Consider the following 17,999-nt stretch of genomic DNA (forward strand, 5'->3'; position numbering starts at 1 on the left):
TCACAAGCATCTCAACCAGGTTCCAAATCTGGCTTACTTTGCACTTATTAAATTACATTTTCTTTTGACTGTGTATGAATGTGTCTGCACTTGTTGCATATAAACAACGCTATTCTTCATGTCTGTCAGAGTATTAGAATCGACATGCTATCTTCTCTTCCTTGTACATAATAATGAACTCCTTAATTTTTGGCACATTAGGGTTCTTCGTCTATCAAATTCTCATTTTCCAAGCCTCTTTTTCCATTTTTAGTTTGTGTATCCTATCTACATCCTTCAGTAATTGGTTTGTACAGAAATACAAGATGGATTCTATCCTATCCATCATTGTTAATTAGAAAGGGTCGGGCCCTTATTAGTTTTTATCAATCCTATTGTATTTTAAAATTTCTTTGTGGCTGTATTCATCCTGTCTTCCACCTTTCTCTCATGCCATACATAGATAGCATTAATGCACCTTACATCAATGGCCACAACTCTATCCATTTTCTTAGACTCAACCATAGCTACCTATAATATATAATTCTTACCATTTATTGTTTTAGTTAAATAAAAAACGTAGGCATTCTTTATGAACCTTTATATTAAGAACTTGGAGACTTGCCATGTTTGAACCTCATGAATTTAAAGTGAAACTACTACCAAATAAGGGTTTTGGAATGAATGGCTGTTTGATTGTCTGTAAGAGCTCAATATTATTTTCTACTAAAGATGAACATTAGATAATTTAATTATTATATTATTATTACTTTAATTATTAATATTAAATACCAAAACACATATCTTAGTGTCTTTTTAATACATTTTAAATAAGCTATTAAGAACCCTAAATTTATTCATAGGGATAGAATGCAATATGGCCCAACTGCCATGGCAACATGGAAGGACAAAGGGAGTGTTGTAACTGTTAACACATGATAATATGATTTAGTTTTGAATAGAATGTACTACAATAGTGTTCCTTAATTTTCTATTCAATGAGCAGGCACGATTCATCGAATGTATATTTTTCCAAAATTACAATATTATCCAACATTCTTAACTTTGTGTGAAGAACGACAACGGACAACCATATCAAAGTAGAATTTGAGAACTTTGAAATTTTTGACTATAGAAAAAATAGATGCAGAATGACATTGAAATGAAATACAAAAAGAAACATGTACCCTACCAAAGACACAAATATTTTATAGGAAAAAAACTCTCTTGCTGTAGAAAACTTCAAAAGAATACTCTTGAACTATTGTTAATCATCTGGAACACTACGAGTATATTTACTTGGTTTAAACAATTATAATGTGCTTCCTTATTTACAAAAATGCTATAGAAGTCTTCTTCTTTTCTAACTTATCTTCTCTTAAAATTGACTTCTAAGCAACCATTTAAGCTTAGGGATACATGGGGAAATGTCTTTGCTCTTGGATTCCCCCTATTCTCCTCAAAATGGGTTAACATAACCATCACTTTTTTTTCACAATCTGAGAAAGATCAATTGCAAACACAAACATCAAGAGCCCCAGAGGAGAGAAAAAATTCCATATTTTCCTCTTCGTACAATAGAAAATACAATCTTATAGGGTTGTACCATAGAAAAAATCAATCTTGTTTGCGTTGCCCATAGAAAGATGTAATCTTTTTCTATTGTACTAAAAAAAAAAAAAAAAAAAATTTAAATCCTTCTTGTATTCAAATATTTGAGTCGCCCCTTAATGTAGTTGGGTTTATATAATCAATATGTGTGATAGAATAATCACAATTTAGATTGAAGTTATGCAACATAAGGAAAGTGGTTTGTCATTGAAATATTTTCATTTCTTACAAAGAGTATGAATTTACAGAAGATTGCCTCCACTCTGAATGTATTATGAAAGTAATTAAACATTGCAAGAAGTAATAGATGGATGAATAGGAAAGACATGAAAAATATTTGACAAAGTTGTTTGCCAAAAAAGCTTGATGTGTGAAATAGATATAGAAAATCCACAAACTAAATCTTCTCAAATCTTAGAAGAATTACTTGCCAAAAAATACATAGATATGAATATATATTCATAGTTATTGTAAAAGTTTTTTTAAAAATGAATTTGTAAAGTTAAAATGTGAACTAGAAATATATAACACACTTTTTCCTTTATTGGTTCCATTATTGTGTTTAGATGTATTATAATGATCTTGACAAAAATATTATTTATTATATTAAGGATTAAACTTGAAAGTGGAATGTAATCATGTGAAAAGGAAAAAAATGTTAAATAAAATGATTCAATAATTAATATATATTAAATGGGAATGAAAAGATTTATAAATACTAATAAAAACATGGGTGAAGTGTAAAAGTGGGAATAAATATTAATAATTACAAGATATATAATTTTAATATGTTTTATTTCTATTGCTTATATAAACCCAGTGTGAAAATCTTATATATTTTCAAATTAAAAATAATTAAATAAATTGAAAGTAGAAGACAAGATAAGGAATGCAAATTGTGGCTATCGAAGATTTAAAACCCTGAGATTGCACTCTTCAATAGGGTAAGCTTTTCAAAGATTGGAAATTTCTATGGACAAAAAAAAAGTATAAATATTTTTTATTCGAATGTGATATAATGGTTAATTCCAGTCATCCCCTCAAAGAGGTAAAATTTTTTTTAATAAAATGATTCAATAATTGCTATATATTAACTAAGAATAAAAAGATAATTTTAATAATTAAGATATCTACATTTTAATAATTAAGATATATAAATAAATTGAAAGTAGAAGACAAGATAAGGAATGCAAATTGTGGCTATCGAAGATAATATGACTAAGTTAAATTAAGGTTAGATTATATCTTAATTATTAAGATATACCTTAAATTAATTCAAACGCCCACATTTAGAACAAACATATTCTATACCAAAACATTATAAAATACAACGTACATTATAAAATTTCTATGGACAAAAAAAAAGTATAAATATTTTTTATTTGAATCTGATATAATTGTTAATTGTAGTCATCCCCTCAAAGAGGTAAAAAAATATTAAATAAAATGATTCAATAATTACTATATATTAACTAAGAATGAAAAGATAATTTTAATAATTAAGATATCTACATCTTAATAATTAAGATATATAAATAAATTGAAAGTAGAAGACAAGATAAGGAATGCAAATTGTGGCTATCGAAGATAATATGACTAAGTTAAATTAAGGTTAGATTATATCTTAATTATTAAGATATACCTTAAATTAATTCAAACGCCCACATTTAGAATAGACATATTCTATACCAAAACATTATAAAATACACAAAACATTATATATTATATCCAACATTTAGAACAGACATATTCTATACCAAAACATTATAAAATACACAAAACATTATATATTATATCTTTATACATCTTTAAGAAAAAAGGAAAACTGTTATTACTTAAGGTTAGAAAGAATACATAGATATACATAGATATCTTTAATTGATAGATGAATAACTTTCAGCCAGAATTAGCTATAGTTACATGGATGTGTTTAGGTGAGAACAATCATTGTTTTTATATTTCATTTCAAAAATGTTTATTTTGAATGAAGACTTTAAAAGAAAAGAAATTAAAAAATAAAAATATTTAGAAGTCTCTTTATAAATGTATAATTTCATATTTAATTAAATGGTTATTAATGTACATTGCAATGTAAAAAGTTACCGAAGATTATGATTATTAAACTATAGAAAAGAAATCAAGAAAACCATTTAAATAATTAATTCTTCATCTCTTTTGCAAGATAAAGAATAAATTATGAATTTAAATTTGAAGTATTTAAATTTAGAAATATGTAATATTAGATTGATAAAAGTAGAAAAATAAACAAAGATTACATAGTTTGAAATTGGAGACAATGATTGCTAGATGCATTCAAACTATCTAGAAAATAATTCGTTTTAGACCCGAAATTATTATACATTAAGAATCACATTTTTGAATAAAGAATGTAAATTTGAAGTATTTAAATTTAAAAATATGTCATATTAGATTGATGGCTGAATTGAGAGATTACGTAGTTTGAAGTTGGAGACATTGATTGTTAGATGCATTAGGATTTGATTTAAATGTTTAAATTAGAAAATTAATCTAAAATTAATTATTTTTAAGGTTAAGTTGTACAACATGGAATTTCATTACGGGATGAAAGTAGAAGTGTGTTGTGATGACAACAGAGCATGGATCCCTGCGACCATAATAGGATATGTCACCGATGTACAGAGGCCTAAGTTCATCATTGACTATGATAATTTTATAATAGATGAATGGACCCGAGAGCATCTTATAGAGGAATTATATACTAAATTTATTCGACCTTCACCTCCAGTTGTTAGCCTACCTGAATATATTTCAGTGGATTTAGTTGTTGATGTGTTCGAGAATAATTGTTGGTTGACAAGAATTGTTATAGATGTTTTTGAATCTCCTTTAAGTCACCAACAATTTTTTGAATTTTTTTTTCCCAAAACCAAAACTCTTCAAGCATATTCTTGTTCCCTCATATGTCGAGCCCATGATTGGGTTAATGGAAGATGGATACTAAAATAGTGGACTTCAACATGACATTGTTTTGTTTGGGTCAAGATCCATATATCTTTGGACCGTAAACTGTATTGCGTTTGACATAATATATTCAATTTTTACTGGCTATGGGAATTTATTTCCATGATTTAATCTTTCATTAAAATTTTCATAAGTGTTTAAATTATTTCTCATATAAAAAATAACTATAGATGCAATTATTTTATATTGTCACCACTTTTATTTCCATGCATTGATCTTTGCTTCAACTTCTTTTGGTATTAAATATTTCTTACCTAAATATAATGAAAAGTGTGTTTAATGTTTTTCACATCCACAATTTTATTTTCTTCCATCTAAAAGCATTTCTCATTTTTCTTTTACATTTGTTTGCTTATTAATTTAAAAAAAATAATATTTTTAGGTCACATATATTATATTGTTCACCATGAAGTACAAATTTACAAGGAATCTTCGTAAATCTAAGTTTGATTCAGCATATAAGGAGATAGGAGACACAAACTTAGGGTTCATTGATATTATGGAATTTTCAGATAGAATGAAAAGGGGTGAGGGAATGTCTCTTCTTTGGTAGAGATTGGAAAATTCAGGATTGGTTGAACCAGTTGCGTTCCCAATTTCTCTTCAATTAGTGGAATTGGTTTTGGCATGTGCACAGTATTATGATGTAGATGATAGGACAATTAAAAATTCCCAGGGTGTAATATTGTTGGATAATACAAGTAAATTTGTCAGAGAAGCATTCAATATTCCACATCACGACCACTATGCTATTATTGATATGAAAATTGCCAATGATTACTATTCCCAATTTGATTCAATTGCAAGATGGTTTTTGAATCATAAATTGATGCAGCAACAAAATAGCAATGTGAAAAAGCTAGCCAGAGGATAGCAAAAAGTTGATTTTATAGAAGAGGGTAGAGATTTTATCACTCTATTGAGTAGGGTTTTTGGTTGTCCTCACTCAACTCATTTTGAGACATGGATGCTTTATTTCATCCAAAAAATTTGGAACAAAAAACAAGTTGATTGGGCATCCATTATCAGCAACTGTTTACATGAACAATTAATTAATGTTCTTCATAGCAAAACATTCTATATGACATCATATTTGGTCTATTTATTGGCCTTGCAAAATATATTTCCAGGAATAAATAAGAATTATAGGTTTGGAGTGGTTCAACCAGGAGTTTACAATTGTTTTCCTCAGTTAGAAATGATTGAAAGTGAAAAGCATTTTTGTAGAGTCAACGATGGATTCAATTTCACTGTCATAAGAAGACTTCATGATGAAATGGAAAGAAGAATATCCAATGAGACTGCTGATGAAATTGCAAAATATGGAAATTGGTATATCCAATTTTGAACATTCACCTATGTAAGAGTTTCTAGCTTCCATGGTTCTCCATGGAAGTTCCCACGCTAGCCTTCCGATAAACTATTGCTTTTGGAGTTGTGTAGACAAATTTTTCTAGTAACAAGACAATTTGGGGACCGATGTTTAGATTTCTTTAATTTTCCAATAACTATTGGTAACTACTCCTGTGCTAATCTTGAAATAGTGGAAAGTGCAGAACTTGATGTGGCTCATCTTTGAATTAATACTATTGGCGATGTACAATATAACTTTGATCCAACAGGAAGGATATCTAGTATTGTAAATGGAAGTTTCAAACACCAGGTTGCTTTAGAGGACCATTGGGAAAATTGTGTAAATGAAAAACAAATTAAAAAAAGGGACTATTATAGATTGTCACTAGAGCTCATGCAATCTTGCAATATTCATAATATTACAGAAGGCCTAAAAGAAGATGGGAATCAGTTACTTCCATTATATGAAACACATAATATATCTGGTCTTCCAATTGATCCAATAGATTGGTACTCTCATGAAGAAACTTCGATTGAAAGTCGTTCAATGGATGTCATATTACTATCAATAGAGTGGGTCGAAAAGCCATTTACATTACTTCCAATGCACTCGGTATATCACATGTTCGAATATCATACAAAAAAATTCACAAATGCAACGGATATTGTGAGAGATGATGTCACAGTGGGCCCACCTATGGTTTCACATGAAGTTCTCGGTGTAAATTAGGATTTTATTATCAATTATGACAATATAAATGAGGATAAAGGTAATTCACCTCCTCTTGAAGTGGACATCAATGATGTGACTTTTGCTGGTTTGAATAAAGATGAAAATTTTCATGGTCAATCTCCGCAAAATGTTGAAAATACATGCACTTCACCTCATGTTGAATCATATGACCATGTGCAATGTTCTCTATAGCCGATCAAAGACTCTATATTTCATTCAGATAAGAACAATGATGACGGAATACACACTGCATTTATAGAATGGATGTATGATTTGGAAATTCTAGGTATTCACATGATTCAAAAGGTAGTCAAACAATATAAAAGTGTCCCTGACAAGGTAATTGTGGCACGGGATATTGATGAAACAATAGTTGGGGAGCTTGATTTCTTAAAAGAAGATATTCCAATTATAAGAAAGGTAAAGACAATGCCTATTGATCAATTAGTCTCAATTGGTATAAGTCATAGCAAAGCCTCACTCCAAGAATTGTTAAAGGTATGTAATTTGAGAAGATCAACACTAATAAATTGTCATAAAAAATTGCACACAATAAAAAGTTTGCCAGATATATCGATGACTAGGATACAAAAGTTTATCGAAGGTTTGGGTTGTAATTTGTTTGATAGTTCTTTAGCATTGTGTTCCTCCGATCAGATTATTCAACAATTTTCTGAGTCAATGCACAAGAAATTACAAAAAGAGGACATTGATATTATGATGCAAAGAAAAAAAACAATATGTGATTTTTAGTCACAAAGTTCAGATGCTGTGGATACTATTAAAGGTGTTAACAACATAGTTAACTCTGTCAACATTAAGCTCAAGTACCGCTTCGGTCCTGACAAGAACCTATTGAGAGAAGTTGTTAGTGCCTTTGCATGACACTATTCTATATAGATGACAAACAATGTCATCACAATCATATATTCTTTCAGAATACTCCAATTCTATAATTTATATTTCCACATGTAATGCAAATTTTGTAATGCAATTTTTGTAATTAATATGACAATGGCACACAACTTAGTTGTTGTAATGCAATTTTTTTTTTTAGAATAGAGTCCTATTATTTCTTTGATAGAAACATATTAAATATATACATGTCCAAATGTTTTACATACAATTTCACTATTAAATAGTCACTTCATGTGTGACTAATACAACATACTCCTTTTAATGATGAAGTATATTTTTGGCCTACTTTTATAGTGTAATATTTCAAAGTTATTATGTTTTCCAATAAAAAAATGTTATTTATTTTTAAACATGGTATTTAATTTAGAACAAGGGAAATATAGTCTTTTGATTATCTCTTTGAAAGATACAATTAACTATGGAAAGAATGTGATTTTATATCTAAATGAATAAATACAATAAATATTTTTAATTATATTTTAAAAGTTATGTATACTAAGACAATCTAACTTTATGTAAAATACTTTAAAATCATATTTGGTTACATAAAATTATGTACTCTTTTATTGTATTTGAATTGGTCTAACAATCAAAATAAAGAAACATAGTCTAAATAGTACTTTACTTCTCAATTTTTCAGATATGCTACCAAGACGTGCTAATTGTCAATCTGAAGATGAGAGAAGAGAATATAAAAAACTATATCAAAGAGAATAGAAATGTAGACAAAAACAAAAGATGGATGATACAGAAATGGAGAAACAACGTCTACTCCATAATGAAAGAGAGAGAGAGAGAGATATATTCTAGAATAAAAGAACACATCATGGATAAAGTATCTGTATTAATAACTAATATATATATATATATATAATATTATATAACTTATTCCCAGATGAATTGAAATGATTGAAAAGCAATATTATGATTATAATTTGAATACATGTGCTGAAGGCGTAGAGTGCGGACATTATACTAAAGTCGTGTGGAAAAAATCGCATAAGCTCGGATGTGCCCTTGTTAAATGTGACAATGGTGCCATTTTCATCTTCTGCAATTACGCTCATTATGGGAATGTTGTTAGGCAGAAGCCATACTGGCTCATGTATGCTGTATTTTTTATGTTTAATGCACGCTGTATTTTATAATGTTTTGGTATAGAATATGTTTGTTCTAAATGTGGGCGTTTAAATTGATTTAAGGTTATTAAAATTTCAATGGCATGGGAGTGCACAATGCGGGAGATGCGACATAGTTGGCACAATTGGTGAAGACAATGACAGATGTTGTTATAGACGTTTTTGAATCTCCTTTAAGTCACCAACAATTTTTTGAAATTTTCTTTCCCAAAACTAAAACTCTTCAAGCATATTATCATTCCCTCATACGTCGAGCCCATGATTGGGTTAATGGAAGATGGATACTAAAATAGTGGACTTCAACATGACATTGTTTTGTTTGGGTCAAGATCCATATATCTTTGGACAGTAAACTGTATTGCATTTGACATAATATATTCAATTTTTACTGGCTATGGGAATTTATTTCCATGATTTAATCTTTCATTAAAATTTTCATATGTGTTTAAATTATTTCTCATATAAAAAATAACTATAGATGCAATTATTTTATATTGTCACCACTTTTATTTCTATGCATTGATCTTCGCTTCAACTTCTTCTAGTATTAAATATTTCTTACCTAAATATAATGAAAAGTGTGTTTAATGTTTTTGACATCCACACTTTTATTTTCTTCCATCTAAAAACATTTCTCATTTGTGTTTTACATTTTTTTGCTTATTAATTTAAAAAAAAAAAAAATTTCAGGTCACATATTATATATTGTTCACCATGAAGTACAAATTTATAAGGAATCTTCATAAATCTAAGTTTGATTCAGCATATAAGGAGATAGGAGACACAATCTTAGGGTTCATTGATATTATGGAATTTTCAGATAGAATGAAAAGGGGTGAGGGAATGTCTCTTCTCTGGCAGAGATTGGCAAATTCAGGATTGGTTGAAGTAGCTGCATTCCCAATTTCTCTTCAATCTATGGAATTGGTCTTGGGATGCGCACAGTATTATGATGTAGATGATAGGACAATTAAAAATTCCTAGAGTGTAATATTGTTGGATAATACACCTAAGTTTTTTAGAGAAGCATTCAATATTCCACATCATGACCACTATGCTATTGTTGATATGAAAATTGCCAATGATTACTATTCCCAATCCAATTCAATTGCAAGACAGTTTTTGAATCATAAATTGATGCAGCAACAAAATAGCAATGTAAAAAAGCTAGCCAGAGGATAGCACAAACTGTGCAACATCTGAAATTTGTGTAATTCATCGTTTAAAAAAATAAATAAAAAACCTACAATTTTGAGGTCTATGTAATTCATCGTTTAAAAAATAAAATAAATAACATACAATTTTCAGGAGCCCACATTTACATCTGTCATTGTCTTCACCAATCGTGCCAACTATGTCGCATCTTCCGCATTGTGCACTCCCATGCCATTGAAATTTTAATAACCTTAAATTAATTCAAATGCCCACATTTAGAACATACATATTCTATACCAAAACATTATAAAATACAACGTACATTAAACATAAAAATACAACGTACATGAGTCAGTATGGATTTTGCCTAACAACAGTCCCATAATGAGCGTAATTGCAGGAGATGAAAATGGCACCATTGTCACATTTAACATGGGCACATCCGAGCTTCTACGATTTTTTCCACACGACTTCAGTATAATGTCCACACTCTTCGCCTTCAGCACATGTATTCGAATTATAATCATAATATTTCTTTTCAATCATTTTGATTCATCTAGGAATAGCAATCATAACAAATCTCGTCCGATTATTATTTTATTGAAGATGTCTGAATAATCACAACTATCCTCAGACTGTTGGTTTGTGATACGAGTCTTCATGCCTAAATAGTCGCAACTATCAAAAACTATTTTTCGTAACCGTCTCGTGATATACATTGCATCCATCTGATTGTAATTCGACATTGTTTGGAAGTCAGAAACTTGCAGAGGAAGTGAGAAACTTGCAGGGTAAGTGGGATCTTTTGAGATTATCAACCTCAATTATGAATACAAGCCTTTGAAATTCAAGTATTCTATTATGTCAATCTTGCAAATTGTAATGTTTTGATGAGTTAACTTAGAGTAGAGGGTTGATTTTCAGTTACACAGTATTTGATTTAGCTAAATGCGTACTTTGGCACAAACAATCAGTCAGACATAGGAAATTATGGTTTTTTACTATCTCTCACTTTACCATCATTGTACACCATAAAGTATCCCTGTATAGGCTATTCAAGTTCATATAAGATTGGAGTTACTGAGAATCAGATGATTATGTTGACTCACCTGATATTCTCTTTACTATTGATTGAAACCCATTTTTGAATAATTATAAATATGTTAGTGGAGATTTTCTGTCAATTTGAGGCCCATAAATGTGTGATTTCCAAGACCAAATGCATCCAGCATATACCCAACTATGATGTTTGAGATTATCAACCTTGATTACGAATACAAGCCTTCGAAATTCAAGCATTCTATTATGTCGTTCTTGCAAACTATAATGTTTTGATGAGTTAATTTTGAGTAGAGGGTACATTTAACCTTTTTTAATGAAGGAAATTGATTCAATTAGTTTCCAAGCATGAAAAATAAAATCAATGTTATTGTGTTTGCATTCTCATAATTCTATGCTATTGTTTGGTTTGAAGCAGGGAATTTTGGGCTAAAGAATTGTTAGGGAGATGCAAACAAGTTGACACCAGTTTGCAAGCATCTCAACCAGGTTCCAAATCTAGCTTTCTTTGCACCTATTGAATTACATTTTCTTCTGACTTTATATGAATATGTCTGTACTTATTGCATATAAACAATGCTATTCTTCATGTCCGTCAGATTATTAGAATTGACATGCTATCTTCTCTTCCTTGTACATAATAATGAACTCCTCAATTGTTGGCACATTAGGGTTCTTCTTCTATCGAATTCTCATTTTCCAGGACTCTTTTTCCATTTTTAGTTTGTGTATCCTATCTACATCCTTCAGTAATTGGTTTATACAGAAATACAACATGGATTCTATCCTTCGCATCATTGTTAATCAGAAAGGGTCGGGACCTTGTCTCAATAGCTTATTATATACAAGAATATAATAAGCTATTGAGATTTATAATTTGAAAGATACAATTAACTATGAAAAGTATACCTTCATGAATTTGTGAAGCATCTAATTCAGTATAGGGATCATCGCTTTGGTAGACATCCCCGATTTAGATATTGCATGGAAAACATGATAATGCGGTACTGTGCACAAAATTCCAATTCAATTTTCGTAAAAAGAAATATTGAAGAGTTGCCAATGACCATTGATGAGTTACGTGAACATATGGAAAATTCCTCTGGCACACACCTTGCTGATAGATTGATGCATTTTGGAACAACCTTAAGAGGTACAAGGTCATATTGGAAAAAAAATCAATCAAAATTATACGATTTGCTGAAACAGCTAGGGACCCCCACAATTTTCTTTACACTATGTAGCTGATTTGTATTGGCCCAATCTACATGCACTCATGCCTAGAACTCAACCATCAAATCCAATGGAGGCTTAGAAGTGGAATAGACAAAATGTTATTGATTATCCTCATATTGTTGCGCACTACATGCACCTTAGGCATACAATGTTTCGTAAAGAAATTTTGGAGAAAGGCTTCAACGTTAAAGACTTTTGGTCAAGATTTGAATGGCAACATAGGGGATTTCCACATGTACATGGTTTTTTGTGGCTTCATGGTGCTGCAAATATGGATAAGTTAGATTGGCATAATGAAGAACAAGTAAGAGAAGCTGAATCTTTTTTCTATCACATTGTGCATGCATGAAATCCACAGGCATGTGACAGTGAAAAACATATGCAGGTCATTGTACACTAAGTTTCATTGTGTTGAGATTTCTATAATTATTTTTTTATAATTGTTATTTGTTCGCAACCATCTTTTCTTTCTCGATTTAAATGTATTTGTCTTCATGAAGCCATTGCAGAATTTTGCACAACATCCATGTCTTAGAAACACAAGCCAAATACTAGAAATGAATGTGGACAAGGACTATGAAGAAATATTGAATACTGTGCAATGACATACAATCTGTAAAGAGGGAGCATGTATCAGAAAAAAAAAGGGAAAAATGACATGTATGTACTATCTATTTAATTTCTCTTAAACAAAACTATTAGAATAAATTATTTATTGCATTCTAACTAATTGCGTACCAATTGTAGGTATAATGCTCCTTGGGTAGTAAATATAAATGGATCAAAATTGTATGAGGATGCAAAAAGTGGAGAAAAAAATTTGAACCTCAAAGGAATGATGATAGAATCAACTCTCATAATCGTTACATTTTGCAATTGTGGAGAGAAAATATAGATTGGCAACCTGTTTTGTCAACACATGCTGTTATTAAGTATATTGCAAAGTATGCATCCAAAGTAGAGAAAAGTTCAGAGACCTACCATCAAATGTTGACATGGTTGGAAAATATAGAGAATCCTGATGGCTTTGCATCCAAAGTATACAAAAAACTTTTCACTGAGACTATTAGTGAAAGAAATGTTGGAGCTCAAGAAACATGTCACATGCTGCTAGAACTTCCATTGGCAGAATGCAGTCGAAGATTTTTTAATCTAAATGTCTCTCAAAAAATATTTAAACCTGTTAAGACAAAGAATGAAGATTGTATTGAAGAGAAGAAAGAATCATTCATAGATTCATATAGAATAAGACCGATTTCTATGGACTCGATCTCTTTGACTGATGCTTCAAGAACATGGATATATAATAAAAATAGAAAGAAAGATAATAAGTGGAAGCCTAGAATAATAGCTGCAATTGTTAGAGTCTATCCAAGGTTTATTTTGATTCCACCACGTGTATCAGACAAGTTTGTTGATTTTTTCTTTTTAGAACTATTGTTATATAAACCATTTTGTGACATTCAAGCTGATATTGGTGATGATAATATAACAATAATTTCAAATTGGGAGTCACTAGATTATGTTCCATAGCATGTTGAATGAAGAGTGGATGTAGAAAGTAATGATGGTAGCTCTGAATCTGCAAGTGAGAAAAATGTAATGGGTCCTCCTAACATTATAGAGCATGAATGGGAAATCATCTCATGGATGCATCATGGTCAGCTAATGGAGATTTTTGAAGTTGATATGCTAGGAAGAAGGGATATGGATAGGAAACATAATTGGTTAGAGAAATACAAGTTAGATGAATATAATTCAAATGCAATCAATTTTATTGGTAGAATGAGAGAAAGTGGATACACTCCAAATCTCCAACGTGAACAAGCAATCAATACTAGTAAATTGGGTGAAAAATAGAAAATGGCATTTGATGCTATTGTGACACACTATAATAATGGTGATACTGTAACACCCCTGTATATGATAATTCATGGTACAACTGGTACAGGAAAGTCACATTTGATTGGTGCAATCAATAAATTTTAAAAATAATCTGCATTCCCTAACCATTATCCATTGTTAATTCTAGCACCAACAGGAGTGGCTACATCCAATATAGGTGGTTCAACTATACATTCCAAATTGAAGATTCAGGTAAATGATTTTAGACAATTGGAAGGAACACGTTTGACAAGTTTTCAAGAAGAACTAAGTCATATAAGATACATATTAATAGATGAAATGAGCTTTCTTGGGGAGAAGTTGCTTGAGAATATAGACTCTAGACTTCGTCAAGCATTTCCTCAAAATTCCCATCTAAACTTTGGAGGTATTCTTATTTCCAAATTATAATTGATGTACTAGACAAATGAAAAATAAGGATGACTAATTTTTTTATTACTGAATTGCTACTAAATAATTGATATATCATTTTAGGTATCTCATTGATTTTGGTTGGTGGTCTTGGCCAACTCCCTCCTGTAAAAGATAGGGTACCATATGAAATTAGGAGACATGCAAAAATACTATGGCAAGACTTCAATATTGTGATTAGATTGGAAAAATTTTATAGACAAGAGGGAGAGAATCTAGATCAAAAAAAGTTCTGCCAGTTGCTCACAAATATTAGAGATGCTCAACCAACAATTGACAATTGGAAATTACTAATGTCACGAACAACAGGAAATATTCCAAAAAACTTAAATGATGATTTTGACAACAATGTTCATTTATTCTCTACAAATGACAATGTTCACAAACACAATCGAAGAAAACTCCATTCTCTTCGAGAACCAGTTGCACGTCTAATTGCTACAAAGTTGTCAAACTATACTTCAATAGATGATAATTGTGCAGATGAACTTGATATTGAATTATTGATTTCAAAGAGATCAAGAGTCATGCTCACATCAAACTTGTGGATAGAAGTAGGCCTTGTAAATGAAGGTTTGGGTTATGTTGAGGAAATAGTCTACAAGCTAGGTACTAGACTACCTCAACTACCATTATATGTAATGGTAAAATTTGATGCCTAATTTGGCTTTCCATTCAATAATGAACACCCTCAAATAGTACCTATTAGTGTTGTACAAAGAGGTTCAACCACTCAAATACTATTGAGACTAGCATGGGCGCTAACAATACATAAATCACAGAGTTTGACACTTGAAAAAGGAACAATTGATATTGGACCAAGCGAAAGAACAAGAATGACATTTGTTGCAATTTCTCGTGTAAAGTCACTATAGGGTCTGAGGATAATGCCACCATTTTCTTTCAACCGGTATGAGAAAATGAAGTATGAAAAATAGTTAGAAAAAAGAAAAGCTGAAGAAAATAGGCTAAAGGCTTTAGAAATAAAGCATCATGATTGTATAGTTTAATAAGGTCTTTTCTACAACTACTAAATTATATGCATTTCTATATACACATGTTCAAAACATAGCACCTGTTCTATTTGAGAAAAGAATACAAAATTTGACAAAAAATTAATTAAAAAAATATGTTATTACTTTGATGTTCATCATCTTCAATGCAGGTTGTACTTTCTCTATAATTTCTTTCTTCTTTTATATAACAATGAGCAATTGTTAAAGATTTACCAAAAAAATGAAATTGGAATGTTTCATATTCTCATTCAATATTTTTTTATTATTGTTAATCAATTATTTTTATCCAAGAAATATTTGAACTTAACATGGTACAAGAAATATTATTTATAGAATAGATAGAATATATAAATTGTCTCTTTTAATTCTTTTTCTTTTTAATTTATAGATATTACAAGGTGAAAGAATGTTGAGGCAAAGAACAATTAAAGTTGATGACATATATCATCATTTTGATCTTCAAAGAATACACACTCAGGAAAGAACAAATTATTTATCTTGTAAAAGACATCTTCTAGAAACAGGGTTGTTGAAATATTATCCACCAGCTCTTCAAAATTTTGGTCACTTCTACTGAGATCCTGATTTTTCACATTTTCTTTGTTGTGAAGAATGTGACCCCGCAGAGCTTTATTCTATTCCTTTGAAGATTTGGTTTGAGAAATCTCCTTATCTAATGGACTCTACAAAGACTGGTCCTATTTGGTTGGAAAAAATGCTTCGGTCTCCAAAAATAAGTGCTCAAGGTCTACCAAACTACCATTATCATGGTCAAATTTTTAGATTGTAGTTTGGTGGATTATAGAACACCTTATGTAATCAAGTTTTGGTAGATAGATGGGGACCTCAAGGGGTCTTCTTGACTCTACCAATCCAATAAAGAACAAGGAAGATTGTTGCAGAGAAAATACCAACATGGACACAAACTACTTGTGATTTTCAAAGAATAAGGCAAATATTTACAAACACATGGTGTTTGCGATGTAGAACTTTTGAACATCTATATTGGTTCAATATTTTAGATCCCACAGACTCTATTTCATTTCAAGAAAATATTGTTCAATTTGATGATGATAGTGATTCTAATTAGAATATTTATCTCTCTATTACTTTCCAAAAACAATGTAACTTTGATGTTACTATAAAATTTATGAACATTTCAACTATCTTTATATGGATTATATATAAAGTTTATTATGAATATTGCAGTTTACATTCACATATTAGCCATGTCTATTTGATTTTTCCAATTATATGATGTATATCCTTTTTGGTGTAATAATTTGATATTTGGTAAGTTTAGCATTTTTTTTTTCACATTTAATAATTAAATAGATGTTTTCAATTGTTGTTGAATTTGTTATTAATTATTGAAAACTCATAGGTTGCATTAATTATGAAAAAAATTCTTCGTTATCTTTTGAGTTTACATATGTTATCTTTTCAGTTCACCTATGTTATACATTACATTCATTTTTCACAAATATACATTTTAGACTTATTTTTCCCTAATCTATGTCTCAAACTCAATATAATTATTATTTTTCAAATAGAATAAGTGCTATGTTTATATAAAAATGCATATTATTTAACAATTGTCGAAAATACCTTATTAAACTATACAATCATTATGCTTTAATTCTAAATCTTGTAGCCTTTTTTCTTTAGTATTTCAGTTGACATATGTTATCTTTTGTGTTGCCCTATGTTATACATTACAATCATTTTTTTGATATATATATATATATGTGTGTGTGTGTGTGTGTGTGTGTGTATGTATATATATACACACACACACATATATATACATATATATACATACATATACATATATACATATATATATCTATATATATGTATATATATATATGTATATGTATATATATACATATATATACATATATATATCTATATATATGTATATATATATATGTATATGTATATATATATATATATATATATGTATATATATATATGTATATATATATATATATATGTATATATATATATATGTATATATATATATATGTATATATATATATGTATATATATGTGTATCTACACATATATATACATATATATATATACATATATATATATATATATACATATATACATACACATATATATACATTTAAATACATATGTATATATATATATACATATGTATATATGTATATGTATATATACATATGTATATATACATACATATATATATATATACATACATATACATACATACATACATACATATATATATATATATATATATATATATATATATATATATATTACAAATTTCTTTTCTTTCATCTATGTCTCAAGCTCTATATGAATATTATTTTCCTATTTTTGTATTATATATTTGTTTCCTTCTTTAATTGATAAGTAATAATAGAATCTGATTCTGTCTTCAAATATTTTGATGTTCAGGAATGATTACAAAATGGATTTATCGGATAATGAATCTGAAATTATTGC

The 17,999-nt window shown here is 29.3% G+C and overlaps 1 protein-coding gene across 1 annotated transcript in view; it reads right to left on the reverse strand.

Annotated features, from left to right (window-relative positions):
• LOC149537854 (uncharacterized) overlaps positions 1-10,418 on the reverse strand; it is an 11,592-nt gene extending 1,174 nt beyond the window's left edge. Inside the window, exons 1-2 of the mRNA XM_089802387.1 lie at positions 10,238-10,418; positions 8,541-8,732 (exon numbers count right to left, since the gene is read on the reverse strand). Coding sequence (XP_089658513.1) covers positions 8,541-8,732; positions 10,238-10,418 — 373 coding nt within the window. The remainder of the gene's footprint in view (positions 1-8,540; positions 8,733-10,237) is intronic.
• Between the last annotated feature and the right edge of the window lie 7,581 nt (positions 10,419-17,999).

This window comes from Cupressus sempervirens, chromosome 9, assembly GCF_028749045.1.
Source record: "Cupressus sempervirens isolate cs-2001-9-10 chromosome 9, ASM2874904v1, whole genome shotgun sequence".
In the NCBI taxonomy this organism is placed as follows: Eukaryota; Viridiplantae; Streptophyta; class Pinopsida; order Cupressales; family Cupressaceae; genus Cupressus; species Cupressus sempervirens.